The following is a 24,161-nucleotide window of genomic DNA, read 5'->3' as shown; positions in this document are numbered from 1 at the left end:
GAGAGAGAGAGAGAGTGAGAGAGAGAGAGAGTGAGAGAGAGAGAGAGTGAGAGAGAGAGAGAGGCTATTTACTAAGGGCGTTTTTCAAAGTTTGGATGGAATTATGCATGATACGGTGATAGATGAAATATAGTCTAGGCGAGGGTAATAAAGATATCCTACTTATGTAGGTAATGGACACTGGTTTTATTGTCGGCTCGTATGATGGATACTATCTGATAACATTTGTGTCCGTGTCTCACTCTGTAATCTCAATGTATTTTTCGCTAATCTTGATATGTACAATCGTCACTCACTCACTCACCACCTCACCTCAGTATGGTCAAAAGACACTCAAAAACCACTCTCGAAAAAGTAGTGCTCAAAGGTAGTCGAGCCAGGTAGTAGTAATTGTATTCTACACACCACCGGTCCAAGTTTCCCTCGTGTCTTCATTCTCGTTTTCTTCACATTCCCTTTTCTTTTTGTCTTTTCCATGGACCCTTGTCCTCAACGCCAACTGAGAGACATTGGAGGCAGAAGGGACCATCGGTAAATTGGTTGACGATTTTTTTGTTTCCTTCTTACTTCTTCCTTCCACCGGTCCTACCCTTGAAACTACCTTCGAACCCGGGTCTCTTGACCTTCTTCCCGACACCACCACCACCACCACCGGTCCTGGAGGACGACGAGCGCTTTTCTTCCTTCCTCCTCGCCAGGTTCTCGGTCCGTTTCTTCTGTCTCGCCTCCTGGGCCTTCTGGACGCCCTGGATCCGGTCGGTCCACTCGCGCTCGCTCTTCTTCTTCTGGCCCTGCTGCCTCTTGAGCGCCTTCTTGAGCAGGCTCGTGTCGTCCCGGACGTGTTCGCCGTGCGCGCGCTTCTTGGCCTTCAGCCACATGTCCTTCTGCTCGATGTCGCGCCGCTTCTCCTCGTCGAGGCCCGAGAGCTTGGTCTTCTTGGCCAGCGCGATCTTGAGCTGCGCCGCCGTGTCGCGTGGGCCTTTGCGCTTGTGCTCCCCGACCACGTCGGCCGCGGTCGGGTCAAACTGCGTGCCGTCGGAGAAGGCGATGCGGCCGAAACTGAAGTTGAGGTTGTCGCCGCCGCCGCCGGCGGACGACAGCGGGGACCGAGGGGACGCGAGGAGCGAGCCTGAGCCGCCGGGAGAGAAGCGCCGCGCGATTTCTTCGTCCTGGCGTCGCGCTTCTTCTTCCTTCTCGCGCCGTTTCTGTTCCTTCTTGGCCGCTTTGCGTTGTTCCTCTTTGCGTCGCCGCTGTTCCAGAAGCTCCTGTCGGTTCTTGGGGGCGCGTCCGTCGGGGCCGTCGGCTCTGCGTTCCGCTCGACGTTGCTGGATCGCGGCTTGGAGTCTTTCGCGGGGTGTTTGGGATGATTGGTGCGTGGCGGGTGTCGAGGTTGTTATGGTCGTGGTAGTGGTGGTGGCGGCGGGGGCGTCGGTGAGGGGGTCGGTGTCGGTGTCATTTGGCTTATTGGATGGCTGTAGAGTGTCTTCGAGGGCAGATGGTTGGAGGATGGATGAGGTCGAGGATGTGCCGGATTCATGTGGAGGTGAAAATACTTCGGATTGTTCGTCTTCTGAAGAGGTTGTCGAGGATTGGTCGGAGTCTTCTTCTTCGTCTACTTCTTCGTGCTGTGATAGTCGCGAGGATACCTCGAGAGTGCTGGCTTGTTTGGCGTTACGGTCATTTGCACCCGCCGTGTTGCCTTTTACTTGTTCCGACTTTTTTTTGGCCTTGAGTTCCTTCATTTTCTCCTTTTGCTTGGCCTTCGACTCGTTTTTTCGTGCTCGCTTTGCGGCCCTTTTCTCTGCTTTCCTGCGTCTTCTGTCCTCTACTGACTCTTTTGACTCTGCTCCTTCTCCTCCAATTACTTTGGTTGTGCTTGACATCTTTTGCTTTTTCGACTTCGGTGGTTGAACCTCGGGTTCGCCCGACAGATCCAGATTCACCAGGCTATCATCATCATTACGAAAGTCCTTGTTCTTTTCCCTCTCCATCTCCCCTTCTTTACGCTTGCGTTTCTTTGCGGCCTCTGCAGCGGCTATTCCTTCAGTGCTTCTTTCAAACAAGACTTCCTTGGCTGATTTGTGGTTGTCCGGGTTGAGTTTGGCAATTCTTGCCGCCCTCCTCTGTTCGGGCGTTTGCTTCTTCGCTTTCCATTGGTCCTGATACCGTGAATTAGCGAGACGACCCTGGATCTGGCAGTGACGCAGCAACGGCGACAACACATACGCTATTGTCTTTGGCAAAGTAAAGGTTGGCCGGGATCAGAGACAAGAGGGCGTCAAAGGAAGCCGCATCGCGTGCGAGCCGGGCCTGTGGAAAAGTGAGCATGCCAAACTAGATCGTCGACAGAGGCGACGGCAAAAAAAAGAATGCCAAATTTACCTGAATGTCTTCTGGCAGGGTAGATGGCCCTTCTTGCACGGTTGCCATCTTGGAGATCTCTCCTGGTTACGAACTCTTTCCCCTTTCACCGCTGGATGGGAGTTGGTCGAACGGCAAGGGAAAAAAGTTTCCATACGAAAAGTCGAGCGAGGGACGACAGGCCGCTGACCGACTTGACCGATGCTGATGTGGGGAACATTTTCTGGAGCATCATACGAAATCTTGGCGCAAGTGCACACCGACGACTTTGTGCTTGGCCGTAGCCAAAATAATAGATGCACACTCCTTGCTGCCTCCCTGTAACTTACTACATGGTCTATCTACTATCCGCCAGCTCGTCAATCTATGTGCGTGCATACACACACACCTCCCGGGCGCGTGCATTGTCCATGTTATTCAGCACATACAGGTATGTGACTGGAATCAACACCGCGAAACCAGGAATGGCCAGGAAGCTTGAACCACCTACGTTTACAGAAACCCTCCCTTGTCTTATGCGGCATCTTTGGTGCTGAACCTTTACAAGTACCAATGCTCTCCCGATAAATCCTGTGAATGTGACTGAGGTAGGGTAGACACCGATACGCGTGACAAGGTCCTTCGTTTTCCCGAGCTCTCCATACTCCTAACGCCAATATTTCACAGTATTTGCAGCGTTCCACGTCGTATACTTAACAGTGCATCGGCCTTCGTATCACATTGGTACCTTGGTTACACTCTGCAAGCGACACCTATCGTGACTTTCGGAGTGCACGAATCACCAGACCAAGAGGAGTGGGTATCAGCGGCGGCTTAAATCCAGATTTGGACTTCGGCTCTGGTTCCGTGGCAGACTCTAGCCTGCTCGTAGACTCAAGGGCGATCTCGCTGTCAGGCGACATGACAGCCCGGTGCTGCTGCATATAGATGACGGGATGAAACACCGCGAGCGTGGCGAGCGCGATGGCTGTCGGCCCTGCCTCGAAGACGTACAGACACCATTCGTTAGTCATCAAGTACGCATTGTCGCCCATGGCGAACTCGATCAATCGGTAAGCTGTCCGGATCTGGTGTTTGGGAAGTTCTTCGTTAGCCAATGCCTTTTCAACGCTTGGATGGTCGTTCTTCGGGGGATAACAAGCAAAAAAGGAACCGACCTGGATGAAAAAAGATGCTACCCAAACTGCGCGGATGACCCTCTTCGCACCCGGTTGCAGAATCACGTCGTCCCTACGATTGACACGCGTTTGGAAGATGGCCAGAACAGCGATGAACGCGGTGAATGTCAACAGCTGCAGCGCGAGGCCAACGATGATGATGTCCATTCCAATCGTACGCAGGATGCCTTTCCAGCCCCCGGCACCGGCGATGCCGCTGCCTCCTCCTTGTGTGCTGAAGCTGGTAAAGTCCGATATGAGGAAAACATAACCCAGCCTCTTGGGCGAAAGTCCAAAGAAGACTTGCGGGCTTTTGCCTCCGTCTTTGTCCGCCTCGGGCAGGTTGAACCGTATCATCCGCGTCAAGAGGAGATACAGCGTTGCACAGAAGAACACCGGCGCAACGACGATCGACGATTGCGAGATCGCGTAGAATATGATACTCAGTGGCCAGGTGTGCTGGAAGTGGATCGACACAATACGCCAGGTCCAGCCGGTGACAGATATCCATCCCGCGATCGACAGACAGATTGTGTATTTGTGCGGGATTGCTTGTGTGCGCGCGTATACAAAATTGAGGTACAAGTGCCGAACCGTGACGAGCCAGAAGATCACAGTAAAGGCGATGGCGACAGCCATCGAAGGGTTGTACGCGTATGGGTCGACTTCGTCGGGCGGAGGAGTATCGCGTCTGATACTGGTGAAGGAAGACATGGTGGATAGGGATCGTGCAAAGGCCATGGAGGTCATCATGGTAATCCTTCGAGGCTCAGATGAATGATCACTGGCGGAGTTCAACGTATAGTTCTGGGGAAACAAAGCAAGACGAGGACAGTCTCGCTCTTGGAATCAAGTAGCGCAACTCTGTCTGCGCTGTTGTCGGGGTACAGAGAAGCAGGATGTTGGGCAAATGGTATGAAAAGTGCGACGAGACAGAAGAAATACCACGTCGAGAAGGCTATGAAGGGAAGCAGCATAGCAGAGACCAACCAAGGCGTGGCCGACCGCCTATATATGCCATTATGAATGATTTCAAGTTGACAGGAGCAACACAAGATCTGTGGCTGTGAGAGAATCCACTCACCTAGAGCCGTCGGTATCTGATGCGAACGGAGGACTACCCCATATTGACGAGTCCATTCCAGGACCGTTAAAATAATGGGTGCCTGCTCCAAGGAGGGAGAGTGCTGTCGCAGCCACTGTGTATGCAGGACGAGACTGGAAAGACCACCAGGTCAAAGCGACTGCTGGTACATTAGCAGTCGAAAGGAATTCCAGCCAGAGGATGATTGACTTTCTTCCTTCGGACTGTATAGCGATTGGTCCTCGCGTTCGTCGGGTTCGTCGCAGATCAACTTGTCGGCTGTTCCCACTTGTGGCTAACCTCGAAAAAGGGTCGATTGACCCACTGGCACCCTCAATACTTGTATCAGCCAGAACACAAGACACAACATCTGTTCAGATAAGAAAGCAATCCAAAGAGCGTCGGGAGGGAATTTTATGTAGAACCCAGTGACTTCCATGACGCCAAAACCTGTGGCACCTCCTCAAGGCTGCGTCAGAAACGAAAGAAACCTACAGACTTGAATTGATACACATCTCGCAGAAACCCGAGCAGGAATACCTCTAGATTGGATTCTTGGACTTACAGGTGCCCAAATCTAGGGTCGGCTTGAATACATGCACGGCGGACAGAGGAGGCTTGGTCCTGTGTTAAAACAGGTAGTGGAACTTACAGTAATTGATTGGGAACGAGAAGCTCAGTTGCTAACCTTTCCCTGGATTCATTGGCCCCAGGCTATAGCCCTTTTGTGCGGTGTTGGAGCCTCTTGCTGTCGATGTAGAATCATGATCTAGCATGATCTACACCACCAATTGCTAACTCATACTTGCTCAAGCAGCGTCGTACCAGCCGCTGGTTTCTACGTAACGCTCCCTCCCGACGCTCTTTGTCTTGCTTTCCTTGAGCTTACCTGCCTTTGTCTTGGGTGATTCCAGCGTCCGCATAGTTCCTTTCTTAAGCCAATATCCTTGATAGTTGTGCTTGCGAGTAGCGCCCGGAAGCACACGAAGGTCTGGCGCCGAAACATATCTTCTACTAAACCCCGTGGTGAGTAGGTTCGATACGACCCTGGACGTCAAGCGTCCAGGTCTAGGGGAAATGAACGGGCTTGGAGGAATTCTGGAATCTTGTGAAGCAGGTCGCAAAACATCATCCGAATTCCCTGGGGCATTGTATGTCCAGGCATCGCTGGGCGCAATGTTGGAAACAAAAGTCGATTCAGAAGAGCAACGCGAGGAAGAAGATGTGTGGTTGTTATCCCGATCCCGGGATCTGATAAACTCTACCAGTTGGTCTGTGGTTTTGATGTTGGATGGCAAGTGATGTTCTTGCAAAAGTTGTGACTCGACCCTGCCGTACCCATTGTCATATGTGAAACTGACCGGGCTTACTGCGGCACTCCGACCAGGGACAATTCCATGAGCTGCCCGAGTCCGAGGTTGCACAAAGGAGCTGTCCGCAGCGTCGGGCGAAGTGTGACTGTCAAATTTTACACTGGAAGGACTTTCTGGTTGGTTTATTCTGCGGAAGAATGGCATAGCTTCGGTGTGTTCGTTTTAGTTTTGAAGTCGGGGGGTGTGGGATGCGGTTTGCATTTAGTGTTCCGGAGTATTATAGACCCTGGGAAGCTGGGTGGGAATGCACGAACCAAATAGGTGCCAGGTACTCAATCGATTGACACATCGGCACCTACAAAGAGATCTTTATGTTCTTCCATTGTCCATCGACGACCTGTCAGGGCAGGGATAGCTACCGTGACAAAGGGGCTCACATTGTCAACTGTTTAGCGTTAGTGGGCATATAAGCTCTAGTGTCGAAAGCCCCTGAGATTCCGTCGACTCCCTTGAGAGTCACAGGCATGTCGACATACTGGAACGATACAGAGTGAGTGTGATGGCAAGATCCAACCTTCAGATTCCCCGTCCAGGCTGCGAATAGTATCGCCACGTGACTAATCCGCAAGGCTAGACTTCCTTCACTACCTCGGAAAACCTTCTCCATCTCCGTCGCATTTCAACGAAAGATCATTCTCATTCTGCCTTTTTCAACTGCCACACTTCAGCACTGTCTCCGGCAAGGGTTCTCACTCAGTACACCATGGCGCAAGGCCTGCTCAAGAAATCCTCGTCTAAGACTGCGAAGCCCTCTGCATCGTCAAAGAGCGCTGGTGTCACGAAGAAGGGCCGTGGAACCATCACACCGAAAAAGGCAAAGTTGGTTAAACAGGCCAAAATCAACAAAAAGTTCACTGCAGGGTTGACAGCGAAGACCGAAGCCATGCTGGGAGCCCGCGCAGGACATCTGGAGATGCTCGGCCAGGGAAGGAAGAAGAACGCAGGGACAGAGCAAAGCAAGAGTAGCGGAAAGAAAACAGGGAACAAATCGTGAACTGCTTCTGGTTGTTGTTACACCCGAAGCTCTTCGACAGCAGGTTCCTGTGGACTCATAACACTGAAGTACGCTGGCGTAACAGAAACAGCTTACTCCCAGCCGTCCGTTACGCGCTGAGCGCACATCAATCGAATAATAGACGGTCCCGCGAGGGGGCAGAATCCGGGACCACGAGCTTTCCTTGTCGCCAGAAGTAGCAGCTCTCCTTCTGTCACATGCGGTCGTGTGAATTATGATACGCGCTGTCAGAGAACAGTTCATGGACGAGTAAAATTGAGGAAATCCAGGACATTTCCTGCTTGCTAACTCCATACTCCAACATCGCACCACTTGGTATATCTACGGGCATGAACCCCAAATCAATCGACACGCAATATCCATCACATACCACCCAACGCTCGAGCGGCCTCTCCGCCGCCAGATTGGAGCATTTCTTCTTGTCCTAGGTCGGCCCTCAGTTTACCCTTATTAACACCACCTTCGCCAACCCCCATTCTTTTAGCGACGTATCTCTGGGCGACGACGCCCACAGCCAGATTCAACGTCTCCTCTACCCATTCGCTCACCCATTCCCTAGGATCGATGCCACCACTTGCGATAATCTCTTCAATAGCCTCGGGCAATGTTCCTTCTCCGCCGCTCGGTGCGTCTAACCACTCCATCCACACCCCCGGCACAGCTTGGGAGACAGCATGGAAGGCGATACCGTGAATGGGATCATGCAGATAGATAGCAAATATAATCTCTTCTGCGTCCTTGTCATCTTCCGCTTCTCGAACTTGTCCCTCCTGCTCTGGGCTTGGTGCTGCTGCAAACAGTTCCTTTGAGATGGGCTGCGAAATCGCTTGTATAGCGAGGAAGATCTCGCTATTCCTTGTGGGGTTCGATTCGGAGAGGGTTTCGGTAGCCTTTTTCGCTGCTTCCTCTACACCACCTCTTGCGGCAAAGAACTCTTCGGCATAGCCCTCTGCGGATGCTCTCACCAACTTACTCCCCTCTACCATGCCCTTGATGGCGTTGATGCTCCGTCTCTCGCCGCTTCTCCACCAGGGTCCATCATGCCACGACCCTAGCGGCCGGCTCGTCTCTGTAGAATCACGCCTCGGTCCAGCCTCATGGCCTCGTTGTACTACCATGAGGTCTCCACCCTCCACCTGTGCCATGACTCTGCTAAAGACTTGGTAAATGAGAGAATCCAGGGTTGGATAGTTGGTAAGGTCGTGCGTAATATGGATTTGCAGTCGTTCGTGCGAGGAAATGGGCGGGGCGATTGTCTGGAGGATGTTTTGGAAAGTAGGCATTGCGATTGATCTCAGCTCGCCGCCTTGGCCACCATTAGATATTGGTTAATGTTTTGGAATGACCTGTACTTACCGAAGCCTCTAAGTATTCCTACATTGCCTCGAACTTGATCTGCCCACTTTTGTGCCTCCTCGTTCTTCTGTATCTCTTTCACAGCTGCCTGGGCCTGATGGACTGCGGCAGAGGCGGTCGAGAGTAGACCTCCCCACCATCCGCCGCCTTTGGAAGGGGCAGGTGCAGCTTCGGGTGGCGCATCGGCGTCTGCTGAGTCTTCAGTGGAGGTCGTTGCCGGAGTGAAGCTTTGATGGTATGAACGCATACTGTCACCAGACTTCCGCTGACCATTGCTAGACTTTTCCTCACTCGTCCTTCCAGGAGGAGGGGTGGCAGTAGATGTGCGCTTCGGCGATCGAGCGCCGGCGGCAAGGGAAGCATTTAGCTTGAGAGAAGGAGTGGCAGGTCGGCTGGCGGGTCGTTGGGCAAGGTTATCCAGCTCTGCCAGCAGCTCTTGTTCAGACTGCGACGACTGGGCGGGATGCGTCTGTTTTGTTTTGGTGGCCGCTTTCGAGGGACGAGATGTGGCTTTACTGCCTAGATCATCAAGCTGGGCCAACAGTTCATCGTCTGTAGGTGCCGTCTTCTTTGTAGCCATAGCTGCGGTCTAGAGGATCAATTGCAAGGGATGTCAATCACTTTTTTGGTGGAGAGATGGCTCTTGCATCCCTAAAGTACCTGACTTGGGGTGAGGCACATGCGTCTGTCACTAGCCTCACTAGCCCATGGAGATCTCGGTCTAGCCTAATTGGGAGAACACTATGTACAATAGTGCTGCCGGGGATTCAACCAAGTTTCGAACCCCGATGTCCTTGTAAGAGCATTAGACATCATCTCTTCCGTATGTGCAGCTGCATGTTCACCACGAATCTGAGCGCAGCCAAGTTGCTCGAGCATACGAATCTCTGTCTGCCCCATCGTGCCTGCGTGGCCGAGCTCTAGCTGTAGCCAGCCCCTCCTCGGCCCGTCTTTCGAGTCCCTACGACGTTCCCAGTTCTTCTAATGCTTCTTCCTCTCCAACAGATCTGATGTAGTAACCGCCGGCTTTGTCAGTCGAGTGAAGCATCTCTCGAAGCCGATCAATCTCCTCTTCGAACAACCTGTCATCTGTACAATCTGACACACATTCGAAGTCGACGATCGTAATCGTTTTGACTCCATCAGCTTCACGAACCAGAAAATTGTGCCGGTTCACATCACCATGTAAAATGCCCAACCGATGCAGCTTCCTCAATGCGTTTTGGCAGACCTCCACATCATCCGGACCAGCGTGACGCGAATCCTCAATGTACTCGATCACGAGCCCAATAACTCGTCCCTCTTCCGTCAAGTGTCCTAGAAATTGCGGCCCTATGGCCTGGCCATCTATGCGTTCATAGGCCCGCGTCTCGTCCTCGTAGTACTGCATTTCCCACGGAAACCTTGCGAATTTGATCAAAACCTCGTCAGCCATGACTGTTTGTCGCGCACCTTCCTTGAATTGAGCGGTGCGGACATTGGATCTGAGCCACTCCGCTAGCTCTAGTTCAAGCCAGTCTATCTGTCTAGGATGCCATATGCTAGAGACCGTCGGAAGTGTAACCTTTGTATGCTGGGAGAAATAAGGTCCGCCATTCTCTGGGTGTTTGGTGATGTGTCCTCGATTCCAGTCTCCTTCGGGGATAGGAGGCATCTGCGGAATGATCGCTTTGTCAAATGTCATTTCGTCGGGGTTGTAGACCCCTGGGTCAATGGTGATGTATTTGAAGGACTTGCCGTCAACCAACATACGGTAGTCGCTCACATCCTCACGGTCAACCTCAATATTGAGTATCTGGATTCGGCTGTAATTTGCCATGCCAGAAGCACCTCGGGGTGGCCAGCATGGAGGTCGGGAAGCCGGGCCGTGCCGTCAGAAGGACCAGGAAAACGAGTTCGAGGGCGCTTGCAACAGTTGATAACTTGATAGGATCGGTGACAACAGAAGCTCGGGACACTGTCATTGGATGTGACGAATGTGACAAACAGGCCAGCACCGGGTGACTAGATATGAATAGCAGGTGAGACAAAGTTTAGGAAGCCAATGTGAGAGAACACGGCAGGTTAGAGAGCTAGTGGCCCTGGGGAACATTTCATTTGATGGGAAAAAGTCCCTCTATCTACGCTTAGCCGCCAGACGTCTTCGACGTGATTTAAATAAGCGCTGGCGCATACACGTTCCATGCAGGGTGGTCCAAACCCGGGGCGTCTGCCAACCCTGCCAGGGCCTATGCAGCATCGGATCTAAGCTCGGAAACAGACACATATCTGAACCATAGCCGAATTTGGGCGAATAAAAGTCACCAGCGTACTATCACATCACCTCTTTCGAAGACTTTCTGGAACTCGGAGGACTTTCAGAGAGATGGCTTCAAGAACGGCGCTTGTTTCTCATGACCACTGGCCGGCAGATTACTATATAAACAAGAGCGACCTGCAACTTCGACTTTCAGAGTCCGCATCTCAGTAAGAACAATTAACATCGCTCGGAGCTACATTTGACATTGCTCGACTTTCACTCGGAAACAGCTACCAAAAGGCGTGACTGGTCACCACATCACTCTTACCGATCCGTACGGTGTCCCCTTTACAGATGTCTTAGTTGAAATATATGCATCAGCTCATATTGACTAGCATTGTGATCCAGGGCAGACTATAGTGTGACAAAGTGTCCGATTTTCCTGGCGCATTGTCATCAGTATGTGTTTCCAAGACTATGTCGAGCATACTTGCGGTTGCAAGAAGGAGAGCGAGTACCGCCAGTGTCCAAAACGAAACGGTACCAACGTCAGGTGTGATCCCATTCAGAAGGGTGCAGCCAGGAAATCGATCCATATGTGCAAGCGCCACATGATTAAACCCGGACAAGACGAGATGGTCCGCACTGCGGAGAATCCGGGAGGCTAGGCGTCCTAGACAAACCGGAGACGTTAGTGATTTGCGTTCATGACGAAGGACGCCCACCCTTTGATTCTAAGGTGACGTTATGTGTTCTTCTGATCATCCAGAAAAATGAGGAAACAGGCTCAGACTCTGCGTGCAAAATATGGTAGATCCATCAATGTCGGTTTGAAGTAGATTGAGAAATTAGACATTCAGTATTGTCATTCTTCTGGTGGTGAACATATACCATGTGCATTTAAGCTGGCGTTTGTCATGATGCCGGAAGGCCCTTTTCCTTTGATATGTTTCACTCGCCTCGTCTGCTCACTGTATCGATGTGCTTATCATCAATCACCTCGCCACATAGCCGCAGATGATCTCGAAGTCAGCCACCAGAAATCGACGTCTGGAGTGCCTGTGATCCTTGAATTCACGACGACAAGCGTAGCAACAAGAGCCCCAGTATGCGCTTCCACTCCGAATCTCGAAGTATGGGATCTCAACAATGGCCATAAGCCTAGTTGGATCATACTGGAAATCAATACGAAGTTCGATAGCACTTGATGCGCTTGGGCCCTGCTTCGCATCCTCGTCGTATATCTGAGAGACGGGTTCAAGGGAGGCTGTAATGATGGGGGTAACGCATGCAGATAGACAGCGAGCCATCTCAGAAGCACTAGCCCTGATACTCGTTCCCGCTTGTCGAGCAGTCGCAGAGTCAACCAGAATAAGTCGCTTCCGGCAGCGTTTTTCATTTATGGTATAGTGACCAGGGATGCTGTTCAAGTGAGGTAGTCGGCGTATATCTTTCATAGACAGTCCAAACCGACGACAAGCGTCAAGCCTGAGAATCGGTCGATAGTGAGAAAGCTGTGTGAAACAGCGAAAGCACACTCGCGCTAATCCTGATCGTTGAGAGTCAAGTCTCGGACAGCTCGCATTGGATACCAAGCGACATTCTCCTCTGCTGGTGTGAGCGTCCCATTGTGCTTGTACATGACAATCTGGAAGAAGGAGGTAACAATCTTATTGGAGCAGCGGCCACATCGTGACTGTAGAGTAGTCATTTGCTGGAGGCATTGTTTGGATGTCAGGAACCTCACCGAGGAAGGAGTTGGGTAAGTGACAAACCAATGGACTGTCAGTCGACGCGCTGCGGATAGGGCTAAGAAGAGGTTAAGCTGACTTCCGAACGGTCTGAGACAAACTGCGAGTACGAGTGGTCAGGTGAAATGGTGCAGATAGGGGCAACCAATACCCGTACTTTCAAGGTACCTCAGGTAGTCGACAACGCCCGATTCTGGCGATCAGTCAATTCCACGTCGCGTTCACAAGGCTAGTGGGCAGACGCGTCAATGCAACGTGCTTCTTCGTCATCGCTCCCAAAGTTGTAGGCCGCATTCCTAACTTGGGCCCAGGGACCATTTTTCATTAGCCAACATCGAGAATAATGGGGATATATAGACTCCAAGGAATCCCACCATCCGACTTTGTCTTTCTCGATTATTTCATTTGTCCTCTTCATTCAAGCAAGGAATCCCACGCCCCGTCACGTCTGCCAGCACCAGAACTGCAATGGGGCAACCTCCACATCGTGAAGATTTGTAAACCGGCAAGATCATAATACCAGCAGACTTCGATATATTTGACTCTAGCACTACGTTTGAAACCGCTGCTAATATGCCCAGGTCAGTGAAGGGCCATCTGGAAGCTCGGTTGAAGCTTTATTGGGAAGGTAGGATCATGTCCAAAACGCTACTCGTTTGCCACTTCCAAGCGTCATTGCTCAATTCTTATAGTCACCTCCAACACCAATCCGGTTCTAGAGTGTCAAGGCTGTGAATACAAGCCCAGTAGTGACTATGTCTCAGACTCTTGGGACGAATGACTTTTTCTACAGTTGAAATGCATACTCCCTTCGCCCCCCATTGATCTGCGTCTCACATTCATGAACCCTGCAAAAGACCTCAAAACTCAGGTACATGCATACAGCATGAGTGACATTACCCGGTGTATTCTTGTCCTTGTAATGCTCTTGATGAACATATCCCAAGGCATGGCTTCCAGCTTTCTTCACCGCAATATCCGCGACCAGTCAGCGACAAACAAGGCAAAAGAGACTTGCCCAGATGGTTACAAATGGTCGGTCATTCCTGGTTCGCCTCCTTCGACTGCCTGGGGGACTTGTTGTCAGAAAGGATATCAAGCCAGTGCCGCCAAAGCTGTAGATGGGCTGGACTTACTGACGGTGTATTGTTGCGCTGTTGGACACATTGAACTTCCTTGCAGCAAGAAACTTCCACTCCGTCCTCTTGTTTGTCCCGACTCTTGGATCATGGTCGGAGTCCAATGCCAGACTCCATAGCTACTGTATGGGGGATGAATGGTATGGTGGCTTGGTGGCACACTACTTGCGTCAAGGACCGAAGTTGAGAACTCAAATCCCACTTCCTTTTAAGTCCAGCAATGCTCAGTTACTTTTCGAAAACAGAAACATAATCATTCTCATGCCATATCGACCGACCGTTCCCAGCGTCATCAAACCTCTCGGTCAAACAGATCGAAATCTACCGACCGATGAATAGAATACAGTACCACATTATTCATCAGTCTTGGGCCAGTTGGAACATGTCAAGAACTCAACACGTCCACACTGTAAGACTGGAACCCATGACAGCACTCGACCGACCTATAGCGTTTAGTTAGCTAGTAGGTAGTTCGATATCACACTCCCAGCGGCTTTCCCTCTCCGATGTACATACTATCCCGTGCTGGCTCTACTACTATTGTGAACTATTCAATTGGCCAGGGGGGCGGTATGCTATACCATTGTCCGTGGTGGGGCGTGAGGCCTTCTCGTATTCATGGCGCCATACTCCTCCTAACAGAACAGAGAACGCCACAGTACGGTGAAAGTGGAATCTACCCGTCTCCCCTTTACTGGGTTCTGACGTTAATGCAGACCTGGTCGTGAATAGTCGTTTGTTCAAACTGTTAGAGAGAACATCTGGGAGTTGTTCGATCATCTTTCTACCTGTCCCTTCATCGCCCTGTAAAGCTGAGAGATGTCCATGGCACGGTCAGCACCCGGGCTCAGTCCTTCTTCCGTGCCACGGTCTCTACAATCCACTCGAGACGACCGTCCGCAGCAACCTGGGCAAACAGAAATGTCTCCGCTTTCCCGACGGACCCGTCTGGTCTTGTCGTTGACGATGAATGTCGCTCGGCGAGCTGTGCGCCGTCACGCAGGAACTGGGTCGTGGTGAGGGTGACGGAGGGTAGAATTTCTCGGAGACGACGAATATGAGCCACGAACGCGAGAAAGTCCATCTTGTCTTCGTCTGCTCGAAACGTAAATGTCGGAGTGAATAGTTTGGAGAGGTCGGTCTCGGTGCTGTCTGGGTCTCCTGAGAACAAGCTCATAAGCGCCGCCTGGAACGTTTCTGCTTTGTCGGCAAACGTCGTGGCCGCGGTCGTGTCCGCCATAGTGGTTTGGTTCCCGTATCTGTCCTATGTGTTGCTGAGTGACGATGTAATGGAGATAATACGCAGAGAGAGAGAGAGCCTTGGATATTGCTCATTTCGAGGATGAGTCGTCAGTTTATAAGCACCATGAATGCGGCTGCCTGCCGAGACGAAGATTGTCCCATCACATCCCACTCATTATTCAGGAGACACGAAAGATTCACTGCTGCCTCGAGGATCTAGCACGCAATCAACCTTGACCATTGCGGCATCATCGGCAACTTATGAGTTGTCGAGGAACTGAAAGGGGGGGGTAAGGGTTGGCGCGAGGACAGGATGAGCGTCTGGTAGAAGCCCAGACACCATCGATGTTATCTGATACCAACATGGCTAGTCAGAGTTTAGAGTTGAAGCGGCGTGATCGTCGTCTTTCTTCCACAGCTCAACCCGACTCCTTTACTCCGTACTATGCATGTACCTCCTTGATACCTATACTTTTACTCGTACATATTTTCCACTTAAATATTGATACCTGAGCCCTTCTCTCGGACCCATTCTTCTCTTTTCCTGGCCAGACTCACGCCTCACAATCACATTGCACGGATTTGGCTTCATCGCAACCTTGGAAATCTTTCGACCACACCTCACCCAGGTCCCGGGTCAACACGCTCCTCAATCTCGTTAGAGGACGGGATTCAATGAAAGTCTAGAACATACAGCTACAGCTACATCTACAGCAAGAAATCTCAGATATACTTTCAGCGAGTACCTCTCAAGCCAACAAAAAAATAAACCAACAAGGCTCCCGCACTCTCTTTACGCTTTCGTCAAACACACTCTCTATCTCCATCTCCATCTTGCTACGTGCCGATCTCAATGGCTACTACTACTACTACAACTACCGAAGACCCTTCTTCGACACCCTCACCGTTCAACTACGTCCTTTCGTTTCTCCTGGTCGGTATCTGCTGGGGCTTCACCACGCCGTTCATCCGGAAAGCCGCCGTCAACTACACGCCGCCGTCGCACCCGTCCATCTCGGACCCGTCGCGGTCCTGGATATCGCGCCAACTGGCCAAAGCATTCTTCACCGTCGTCGGCCTCCTCCGGAGTCCAGGCTACGCTGTTCCGTTGGTCATGAATCTGACGGGGAGTATTTGGTTTTTCTTACTGGTTGGACAAGCAGGTACGTGTGGTAGAGTAGTAGTCCTACCCCCAAGATATCTCCATCTACCTACCTTTTTATCTACCTGATCTACCTGATCGACCCATCCATCCATCCATCCGTTCAAAGAAACATTCATTCACCCAACCTCTCCCTCTGCCCATCCTCTTCCACAGCATAACCACTTCCTTCCTTCTTTTTACTACGTCAACCTCCTCGTCAAACTTCGCGACCTCCGCTGACAACTCTCCCATCATTATCATCGACGACCAGAACTCTCCCTGACTGTCCCCATCACCAATTCCCTAGCATTTCTCTTCACGGTACTGGGAGAGTGGTACGCTGAGGGTAAACTCATCTCCAGAGATACATGGGTCGGAATGATTCTCGTATGCGCGGGGATAGGGCTCTGCGTGTGGTCCAAGATTTAATTGAGGTTATGTAATTAGAAGCTGTCTAAAAAAATGCTCTCTGATCTATCACAGTGACCCACATAGTAGGAAGTATAGCACAGCATAGTATTTGACAGAGCAAAACTCTCATCGTTAATACAGGAATACACATATGTATACATTAGTACGCGATCATCATTACATTGACAGATGCATCCTGTATATATATCTTTGACAATCGTCTTCCTTCCAATGGCAGAAGACCATATTAGTATCCATAACACCTCGGCGGACCTCGCATGAAAATGTGTGCTTCTCTTCGTACAAAACCCATACACAGGGTATCATGCCGGGCAGCTGATTGTTCCAAACAAGTGATGACTTTATAATGACCCCCGTCCCGACAACCAAAAAACACGGATTGGCCTACCCAACCAAAAACGCAGAGGTTTTTACTAGGTCCATTCAAAAACTCCCTAGATACCTACCAATGTAGGCAATTCCTCGTTGCTCATAAGTCATTCTGGGCGATGGATCTGATTATACTCCACGGAACTGTGAATGGTTAGAAAGGAAGTCCCAAGTACTACAACAAATAAAGAAGATATACTCACCAGTCTCACTATCAAAAACCAGCAAGCTCCAATAAACCGGAACAATGACAATCCAGCAACCGACCACAGAATAACCGCCAGATATATGGTCGAGTTCTGTTGCTCCGTATCGTTGGTATTGATTCTATCAAACCCTGCCGTGTTCAAGACTGCCGCGACTAGAATGAAATTTGTGACCATCCATGCCGTAACGACGTTGGAACGGAAAGACTTGTAGTAATCTTCCTGTTTGTCCGCAGGATTCTCCTTCTTGACTTCCTTGGGAGGCTTGGTGGCAAATTTCTGCAATTCGGCATCGTATTGAGCATTCAGATCACCGTCGTCTTGCGGAATCGCCACGTCAAGCTTCCCGTCCGCCTTTATCGTGACACTTTCAAGCTTCTCGGCTTTATCGTCACCCTTGGTACCCCATGTTATGTCGTGAGTGTTGCAGAAGGCGTAGATGTTGAGAACGTTGATGTAAGTCGGAGTGAGAACCAGGTACTGAATGAAGCAAGTGAACATGTGCCAAGGGTCGAAGAACAAGAAACTCGCCACAAACCAAAGGACGTAGGTGCTTGCCAGTGAAACAATCAAACCAAAAAATGTGCTGTTATTGAAAATGGTGGAGAAACTAAAGTCTTTTTGTTGGACCTCATTCTGAATCGACCTGACCGTCAAGAAGATCGAAGCAAAAGTCAACCAGCACATGAGAAGTGACCAAAAGATGACCATCATTAGGTAGGACTTTTTGGAGCCAGTCGGTCGATTTCCCATGGAAAGGATGAAGCAGTAGAGAAGTGTACCCAGGTAGACGAATTCGAAGACGACGCCGAGAATGGTTCCTGCTCTACCAAGAGGTCCGGGCGACCCCAAGGACGAGGTGAGGAGTCGGAAAACCAGGAAGAAGTTGCCAATGGCAAACCACGCAAACAACATGTTAATCGTCTGGTAGGTGAACTCGATCAAGAACATGAACTTCCGTATAGCACTATGATCACTGCGCCAAAGCTGATACACGTGTGCAACAGCGTAGACCGCCGCGAAGAATGAGCCGTTGAGCCATCGTCGTCGTTGCAGAACGAACTCGGGGATCTTGTCCGGAACATCGGTCTCACCTGTGGCTGATTTGACATATTGCAGAATCCAGCGACAGTTGCGCTTGCTGACCAGCTCGAAACAGAGAATGCGGTCTTCGGCAAGATACATGTTGGCGGTGAAGACACCTGCTTCAGCGTGCATGAACTCGCCCTTGAAATACTTTTCAAGAGGCCCTTCGCCATTTTTGTCATTCTGTAGAGCCACATACCGATATGCCGAGAAGGCACCAGGAAGCACCGAGATGAAACCGAAGGCGGATTCGAGTGGCTTGTCCAAAATGTTTGACATTTTGTATTCAAAGTTTTGGGTGGCAATCAGTGGGTTGTAGAGCTTTTTGCCATGATCCAGCATGACCTTGATTTCGCCGCAAGCTCCGCCACACATAGGTTCCAAGTCAAAAGCTTTCCACAATTGATAGATCGAGTCCTTCCCGGGCTTGGTTCCAGCATCGATGAGCACGCAGATGTTTGGGTCCAGCACTCGACCAAAGGCCTGGAAGAACCATCGATGTGAGTTGATCTTTTTCTGATTCTTCTCCTTCAAACAAAAGAGTAGTTGTACAGGCGTGGCCGACCTTGGCTTCAACGACACCTGCGTACCTTTGAGTTCTAGCCCGACTTGAGTCGTGTACTCGTAAATATGTGCTGTGACATCCTTTCCATTGACCTGTTGCTTGGCGATGCCGTCCTGGTAAACGCCTAGGCCAGCTAGGACTGCCCTGGTTCGAGGATTGATCTTAGCACGGCCATCGCTGACAATGCAAACCACGATTTTCTTCCAGGCTTCTTTGCCCCAGGTCTTGCTGCTCGTACGGCTGCACATGTACTCGATGTTCTTGAAGACACCAATCATTGTACGTGCAAACAGGAACTCATCCTCGTTGTACATGGTTACGACGATGAAAAGCTCCGTCTGTCGAGGCTTGGCAAATAGCCTCTGGCGAAGTGTGAATCGTTCTTTGTAGAAGTCTGCAGGGTCACAAGTTGCTGCCGAGTATCTCATATGCGTGAATTCGTCTCTTTCAGGTGGCTGCGCATGGGGAACTTGTGCGAGGAATTTCGGGGGCAGAGGACAGTCGAGGACGAGATTACCGTTGAACAGTTGTACTTCCTTGACAGTCTTCCATCTGCGAATTGGCGCCGGGGAAGGGGTAGGGCGAGGTTCGTCATGACGAGGTTCATCATGATAGCCGTCGTAGTCCATTCCAGGTTGGGAATGAGGATCAGGCCCGTATGCGGAATCTGGTTGTAGAATAGGTGCAGTATCATGATCGCTCCGGTAGGGTTCACCAGGAGTCGGGTAGGGATCTAACGCATAATCGCCTTGTGGATGGGGGGAGTAGGGTTGGTTATAATATGCATCATGGTGTTCCTCTGGCGACACGATATAATCATTCCTCCCATACCCCATGTCTCCCGCCGCAGGATATTGCTGATCATACTGCTGGTTGTGGCCATGCGAGTTATGAACGTTTTCTACCGAATATGTTGGCTGTATTGCCAGTCGATCATTGGAGGCTGTTGGCATTTGCAAATGCAGAGGCTGTAGTTGTCTGGAATACGATTCCTCAGGATGTGCGTACGGCTGCAACGGCCGACCGGGAGAGGGCGATCGGGAATCGTACTGAGGGTTGGCCGATGGAGAATAAGGCCCGTCTCGCTGCGGACTGCCTGGGCGCAATAGTTAGTATGTCTTTGCTAAGGAGCATGAAGTGTCCCAGGTAGATTTACCGAGTCGGTTGTACGCCATGGCCGGCGAGGAGGAGAAAAGGAGGGAATATGACCAGGTAACGGTGGTCTGGGACCGAGGGATGGAATGCGGCGGGGGCTACGAAATGTATGAAGGATGTTCTGATCGACAGCGATATTGCTTTCAGGTTGGGTTGCCGCGCAATCGAGACCTTCGTGGGAGAGGCTTCGAAGGGGCTGAGTGGTGAGTTACGTGGAGATCTCTGTTTACTCCTGCGACTGGACTTGGAAGTGGACCGCGGGGAGAGGAGTCCTGTGCTACCAAGGTTTTCGGACTCGTAGCACTGAGAAGAGGAGTGGAGAGCGACTTTGTGCGATTGAGATGAGTCGCAGGAGGGATTCAAGGCTCTGTTCGATGCCAGTGAGCAGTCCGGACGACGAGCATTGCATTCTCACCAAAACCACCAGGGGCAGCGCGGCTTGTGATTCTCTGACGGGCCAAGTCGCCGCAGTAACAAGCTAAGTTCATCGCACGCTGAAGAGGGCTCAGTTGCAGTGGCCTGCTTATTTGCTGCAAGGCATCCTCGACCTTCTCCAGAGTTTTGTTACTATTTTTCTCCTCCTCATGCCATTTGCCATCATCATCATTCCAGATTACCCATCACGTCGGCTCACGTCCGAACGCCTTGCGTGGCCTAAGGCTTGGTCAAAAAGCCTGCAGGGATAACAACAGTGACCACATGTTTGTTTCTCAGCTTCCTGCAATTCTCGCGCTCCGGAATCTTTGAGTTCCGGTCAATAGTTGTTACGAGCACCATTGTTGAGCCCGTACGAGGCGATCAATCTCCTTCCAGGCCAACTGGGATGAATCTGTGGCTAAGCAAAGCGCGTTTCAGCTTCCCCAGATACGCCACACGCCCACCGCTTATCAAATCAGCCTGTCCGCGAACGAGGCACACTGTGGCTTTGACTGAGGAGGGCTGCTAGCCGTCTTCCGTACACCTGACGCAGTGCCACAGCCTTCAGTCCGATGATGATGCTCTGTATGACGTACCAATGTGCCTGACCTTGGTGGTGATACAGTCGAGATCAGTCCCGAAATAGTCTACATTGGCATCCGCAGGCGTAGTCTTATAAGATGGTGATGATGACAGATAGTCTATAGTATCTATAGTACAGCTCGATTATCATGATGCCCAGGATGCGCATCGAGGAAGAAGCTCCGGGAACCCAAAATGCCATACCAAAATGCATGAAACCACTATGATACTCTGCCCTAACCAATCTTGGCCACTCCTTTATTAACGCATTGATCTACTTCTTTGCCTTGTCGCGATCTTTACTCCCGCCCGCTCTCGACACAAACTTGCCCAAGCCGCCCGCGAGACTATGTCCACGCTTGTGTGGAGTTGGTCTTTCCGAGCCCAACAAGCTCTGAGCTGACCCAGTGTTTACTGTAAGACCACTACCCGCCTTAGCAAGTCCGCCTTGACCGGTAGGGCCACTGAGCATGCTCAGGGGTCTTGCATGGCGCGCTTTGCCTTCGCTCTCTTCCCTTCCACCAGTCCGGCTGATTCTACCACCGCTGGCGCCATCGAGGAGACTGTAGGTCAATCCGCCGGCTAGAGGTATATCGGCGTCATCACCTCGAAGCAGTCGCTCATTCCGGCGCCGCGCACGTTCTTGTGTTTGTTTGAATTTGTCGAGAAGTTCCGGCCACTTGACTTCGTTGGCCGCATTATCGCGATTCCGGCTCAGACGCCCTGCAACAGCGCCGGTGGGTGCGGGTGGCATGTTCGACGATGCCATTCCGGATACGCCACTAGACCATGGTTATTAGTTACTAATCTCTCGACACGACTATACCAGAATAGTGTGGGGAGCAGTGACATACGATGGCCTTGCCGACGTTGGCATAGCAGCTGGCGTATGAAGCAAGCCTATTGCCGAGACACTGTTGAGACGATTTTTCAAGGCGCCAAAGGCCGAAGACTGAGGAAGAAGCATGAGTAGTCCGTATAGACATTTGTAAAGATACGGATATCTGTCTGGTTCGAGGAGTTGTAGGCGAAGATCTGGACATGCGTTAGCAGAGTTCGGTTTGGAGAAGGCGGTAACGTATACAAGTAAAAACTGGGCTTTCCAGCAATTGAACAAGCTTGTCAATCTGAATAAGCATGTTCACCGTCATTTCAAGATCCGCAAAAATCTGAAGCAGATTGTATGCCTGTTCATATGCCTGTGCAAGCAAGCACAGTGAGAATGTAGCGACAGCGTTGTAACACCACGCACGGAACAATGCAACAAAGAACATCTGCCCATCTTTGCTTTCAAGATTTCGAAGCCGTTTTCGCAGCTCAGCTAGCTCTGGGGCCGTGATGAGGTTATTGTTCAGATTCTGCACCATGATGCTGGCGAACTCGATGTCTTCGTCCTTCTCAATGCAGTCCGCTAATGTTCGGTAGATTCGTTCTGGTTGCAGGTTGATGCATAATTGACGGATGATCAGATTGCCTCTGATCTCGAGGAGTTTGCGGTCCGTGGAAAAGAGTTGCAGCAGCGCAACCATGAATGAGGCGAAGTAGCTATCCTCGCTGTTCTTTGAAATTTGCGAGAGAAGTTGCAAGTCGCGTGTTACAACGGCTTCAGCTGGATCCGAAAGTGTCTTCAGCAAGGCTGGGAAAGTTCCGTCGTTGAAAGCCAGGACTTTCTTTGGTGCTTTCTTGTGAAGCATTATCAACCAATTCAAGGCTGCGACACGTGTTTCCTCATTCTCGTTGAGAAATTGCAAAGTCAATGTGTTGACTGCCGCGGCGTAATCCATGTCAGCTGGCGCTTGCAGTGAAGGTGCGACGCTTGCTCTTGATGTGGCTTCAAATGACCTCTGATCAGCGTCGATCGAAGCCTCAGAGCTTGGCTCGGCTTCTTTTGCTGATGGAGCAAGGCTTGCTTTCGACGCCGCCCCAGACTGTCTTCGGTCCGACGAATCTTCATCTCGAGCGCTGAGCACGGAAAGGTTGCTCGGGGCAACATCACGGTCAGTCCTCTTGTCGTCCTGTAGACTCACAATATAGTCCATTAATGACCTGTTAACTTTGCTGGCCGTGGTTCGGACCTGCTCAGACTGGGATGATAAGGACGGTAAAACTCGCGACAGGAGGCGTGGAACAAATGGCAGGATTTCCTCGGGACTGATTTCGAAGAAGCTGTCGATCCATCGTAGTGCCACAATTCCTATCTCCTCCTCTTTTTGTTTTGAAAGCCCCTCGAGACGAAGATTTGTGTTGCTTTCTTTGCTAGAAGAGACATCCACGAATTTAAGGAGTATGTCAAGAATGGCGGCATGATCAACCTGAACATCCTGCCCAGGTATCCAATCACCACCAGTGTCATCGTCGTCATCAAGTATATCTTGAGCTGTGCCTGACTCGGAATCTTCAATAGCGTTGTCGTCTGATGTGCTCGCTGCCGTAGCGCTGCCGTCTTCGCTTTCTGTTTTCGGCTTGACATTGCTGACTCGACTCTTGCGACTTTCCGCGATGCCTCTTTTGATCTTTGCAATTTTCTTGATCTCATTTAAAAAGCGCTCCAGCAACCCTTGAGTTGCTACGTAAACGTCCCGATTTGGATCGCCTAGAAACTTGAACAGGCCGCCAAGAAATGCTGGCAGATAATGTACGAGTTCTAGATCAGGGATCGTATCGAGAAGTGTTAGCCATGAGACAAGGAATGTCCTGGTAAAGGGGTTGAGGACGTGGATTCGTTCTTCCAAAAGTGGAATGAATTTGGCGAGAGAGAATGTAGTGGGGTAATCAGAGCTCTCCTTGTCTGAGTTCGTGTTCTCGCCGTCTTCGTCCTGGAAATTTAGCACTGATACGTACGAGGCAGCGGATTCCGAAACAATGTCTTTGATGAGACGATCGAGGAGCTCCGCCCCATTCTTTACGGATAGTTCCGAGTCGGCCGCCAGCTGCTCAGAGGGTCAGTACATGCCAGGGCAATTTACTTGTCTGCTGACCTTGCACAATGCATCGAATATATCGTTGAAAAAGACTAGAATTTCGCCCTTTGCCACTTTGGCGATATTGTACATGGCTTCGCAGGCATAATATCGCACACGGGCATCTTGGTCGGTGAAACAGGCCAATACAGGTGGCACTATCACCTGCAGATATCGGGCAACTTCATCCTGGTGGAATGGTTGTCAGCTTCCCGGCGTTCATTGCATTCCACAGAGACTTACAGAGCCTAGCGCGATTGAAGCGGCAGCTAGCCCGATGAGCCCTCCGTTTCGAGCGTGCGGCAGATGAACAGCGTAGGCATAATCATGACATAGTTGATCGAGAGTTTTTCGAATCTTGTCATGTTCTTTATCGGCAATGGCCTCTCTGATAAAGCGCTCGAGCCTTGCGGGAAGTCAGTCCAGGCATCGCAGACGGAAGCATGGGTGTGATACTCAAGGGCCCCTTGCTTGCGTTTGTCATAAAGTTTGTCGGTCAAAAGTCGCTGGACTGATGGATCCATGTTG

General features: G+C 50.9%; 10 protein-coding genes across 10 annotated transcripts; 2 read left to right on the top strand and 8 right to left on the bottom strand.

The window, feature by feature from the left end:
• Positions 1-563: 563 nt before the first annotated feature.
• On the bottom strand, positions 564-2,430 carry PV08_10850 (uncharacterized protein; the record flags this gene model as incomplete). The annotated part of the gene is made up of 3 exons (XM_016385163.1): positions 564-2,159; positions 2,227-2,310; positions 2,383-2,430. The coding sequence occupies 3 exons, from the start codon at positions 2,428-2,430 to the stop codon at positions 564-566; spliced, it is 1,728 nt and encodes a 575-aa protein (XP_016231765.1).
• A 683-nt stretch (positions 2,431-3,113) lies between these two features.
• Positions 3,114-4,232, bottom strand: PV08_10849 (uncharacterized protein; the record flags this gene model as incomplete). Its single annotated transcript, XM_016385162.1, has 1 exon — positions 3,114-4,232. The coding sequence occupies one exon, from the start codon at positions 4,230-4,232 to the stop codon at positions 3,114-3,116; it is 1,119 nt and encodes a 372-aa protein (XP_016231764.1).
• Positions 4,233-5,411: 1,179 nt separating this feature from the next.
• PV08_10848 (uncharacterized protein) lies at positions 5,412-6,441 on the bottom strand (the record flags this gene model as incomplete). The annotated part of the gene is made up of 2 exons (XM_016385161.1): positions 5,412-6,102; positions 6,353-6,441. The coding sequence occupies 2 exons, from the start codon at positions 6,439-6,441 to the stop codon at positions 5,412-5,414; spliced, it is 780 nt and encodes a 259-aa protein (XP_016231763.1).
• Positions 6,442-6,678: 237 nt separating this feature from the next.
• PV08_10847 (uncharacterized protein) lies at positions 6,679-6,969 on the top strand (the record flags this gene model as incomplete). Its single annotated transcript, XM_016385160.1, has 1 exon — positions 6,679-6,969. One exon carries the CDS (start codon positions 6,679-6,681, stop codon positions 6,967-6,969), a length of 291 nt encoding a protein of 96 aa, XP_016231762.1.
• A 383-nt stretch (positions 6,970-7,352) lies between these two features.
• Positions 7,353-8,926, bottom strand: PV08_10846 (uncharacterized protein; the record flags this gene model as incomplete). The annotated part of the gene is made up of 2 exons (XM_016385159.1): positions 7,353-8,296; positions 8,347-8,926. 2 exons carry the CDS (start codon positions 8,924-8,926, stop codon positions 7,353-7,355), a joined length of 1,524 nt encoding a protein of 507 aa, XP_016231761.1.
• A 381-nt stretch (positions 8,927-9,307) lies between these two features.
• Positions 9,308-10,165, bottom strand: PV08_10845 (uncharacterized protein; the record flags this gene model as incomplete). The annotated part of the gene is made up of 1 exon (XM_016385158.1): positions 9,308-10,165. One exon carries the CDS (start codon positions 10,163-10,165, stop codon positions 9,308-9,310), a length of 858 nt encoding a protein of 285 aa, XP_016231760.1.
• Positions 10,166-14,322: 4,157 nt separating this feature from the next.
• On the bottom strand, positions 14,323-14,715 carry PV08_10844 (uncharacterized protein; the record flags this gene model as incomplete). Its single annotated transcript, XM_016385157.1, has 1 exon — positions 14,323-14,715. The coding sequence occupies one exon, from the start codon at positions 14,713-14,715 to the stop codon at positions 14,323-14,325; it is 393 nt and encodes a 130-aa protein (XP_016231759.1).
• An 855-nt stretch (positions 14,716-15,570) lies between these two features.
• On the top strand, positions 15,571-16,290 carry PV08_10843 (uncharacterized protein; the record flags this gene model as incomplete). The annotated part of the gene is made up of 2 exons (XM_016385156.1): positions 15,571-15,880; positions 16,133-16,290. 2 exons carry the CDS (start codon positions 15,571-15,573, stop codon positions 16,288-16,290), a joined length of 468 nt encoding a protein of 155 aa, XP_016231758.1.
• A 501-nt stretch (positions 16,291-16,791) lies between these two features.
• Positions 16,792-19,694, bottom strand: PV08_10842 (chitin synthase 2; the record flags this gene model as incomplete). The annotated part of the gene is made up of 3 exons (XM_016385155.1): positions 16,792-16,806; positions 16,866-19,615; positions 19,676-19,694. 3 exons carry the CDS (start codon positions 19,692-19,694, stop codon positions 16,792-16,794), a joined length of 2,784 nt encoding a protein of 927 aa, XP_016231757.1.
• Positions 19,695-20,947: 1,253 nt separating this feature from the next.
• Positions 20,948-24,157, bottom strand: PV08_10841 (uncharacterized protein; the record flags this gene model as incomplete). The annotated part of the gene is made up of 7 exons (XM_016385154.1): positions 20,948-21,455; positions 21,528-21,708; positions 21,758-22,898; positions 22,941-23,603; positions 23,652-23,822; positions 23,877-24,039; positions 24,090-24,157. The coding sequence occupies 7 exons, from the start codon at positions 24,155-24,157 to the stop codon at positions 20,948-20,950; spliced, it is 2,895 nt and encodes a 964-aa protein (XP_016231756.1).
• Positions 24,158-24,161: the final 4 nt, after the last annotated feature.

Source organism: Exophiala spinifera (genome assembly GCF_000836115.1).
Source record: "Exophiala spinifera strain CBS 89968 unplaced genomic scaffold supercont1.8, whole genome shotgun sequence".
In the NCBI taxonomy this organism is placed as follows: Eukaryota; Fungi; Ascomycota; class Eurotiomycetes; order Chaetothyriales; family Herpotrichiellaceae; genus Exophiala; species Exophiala spinifera.
This window is presented reverse-complemented; position numbering and strand designations above follow the sequence as displayed.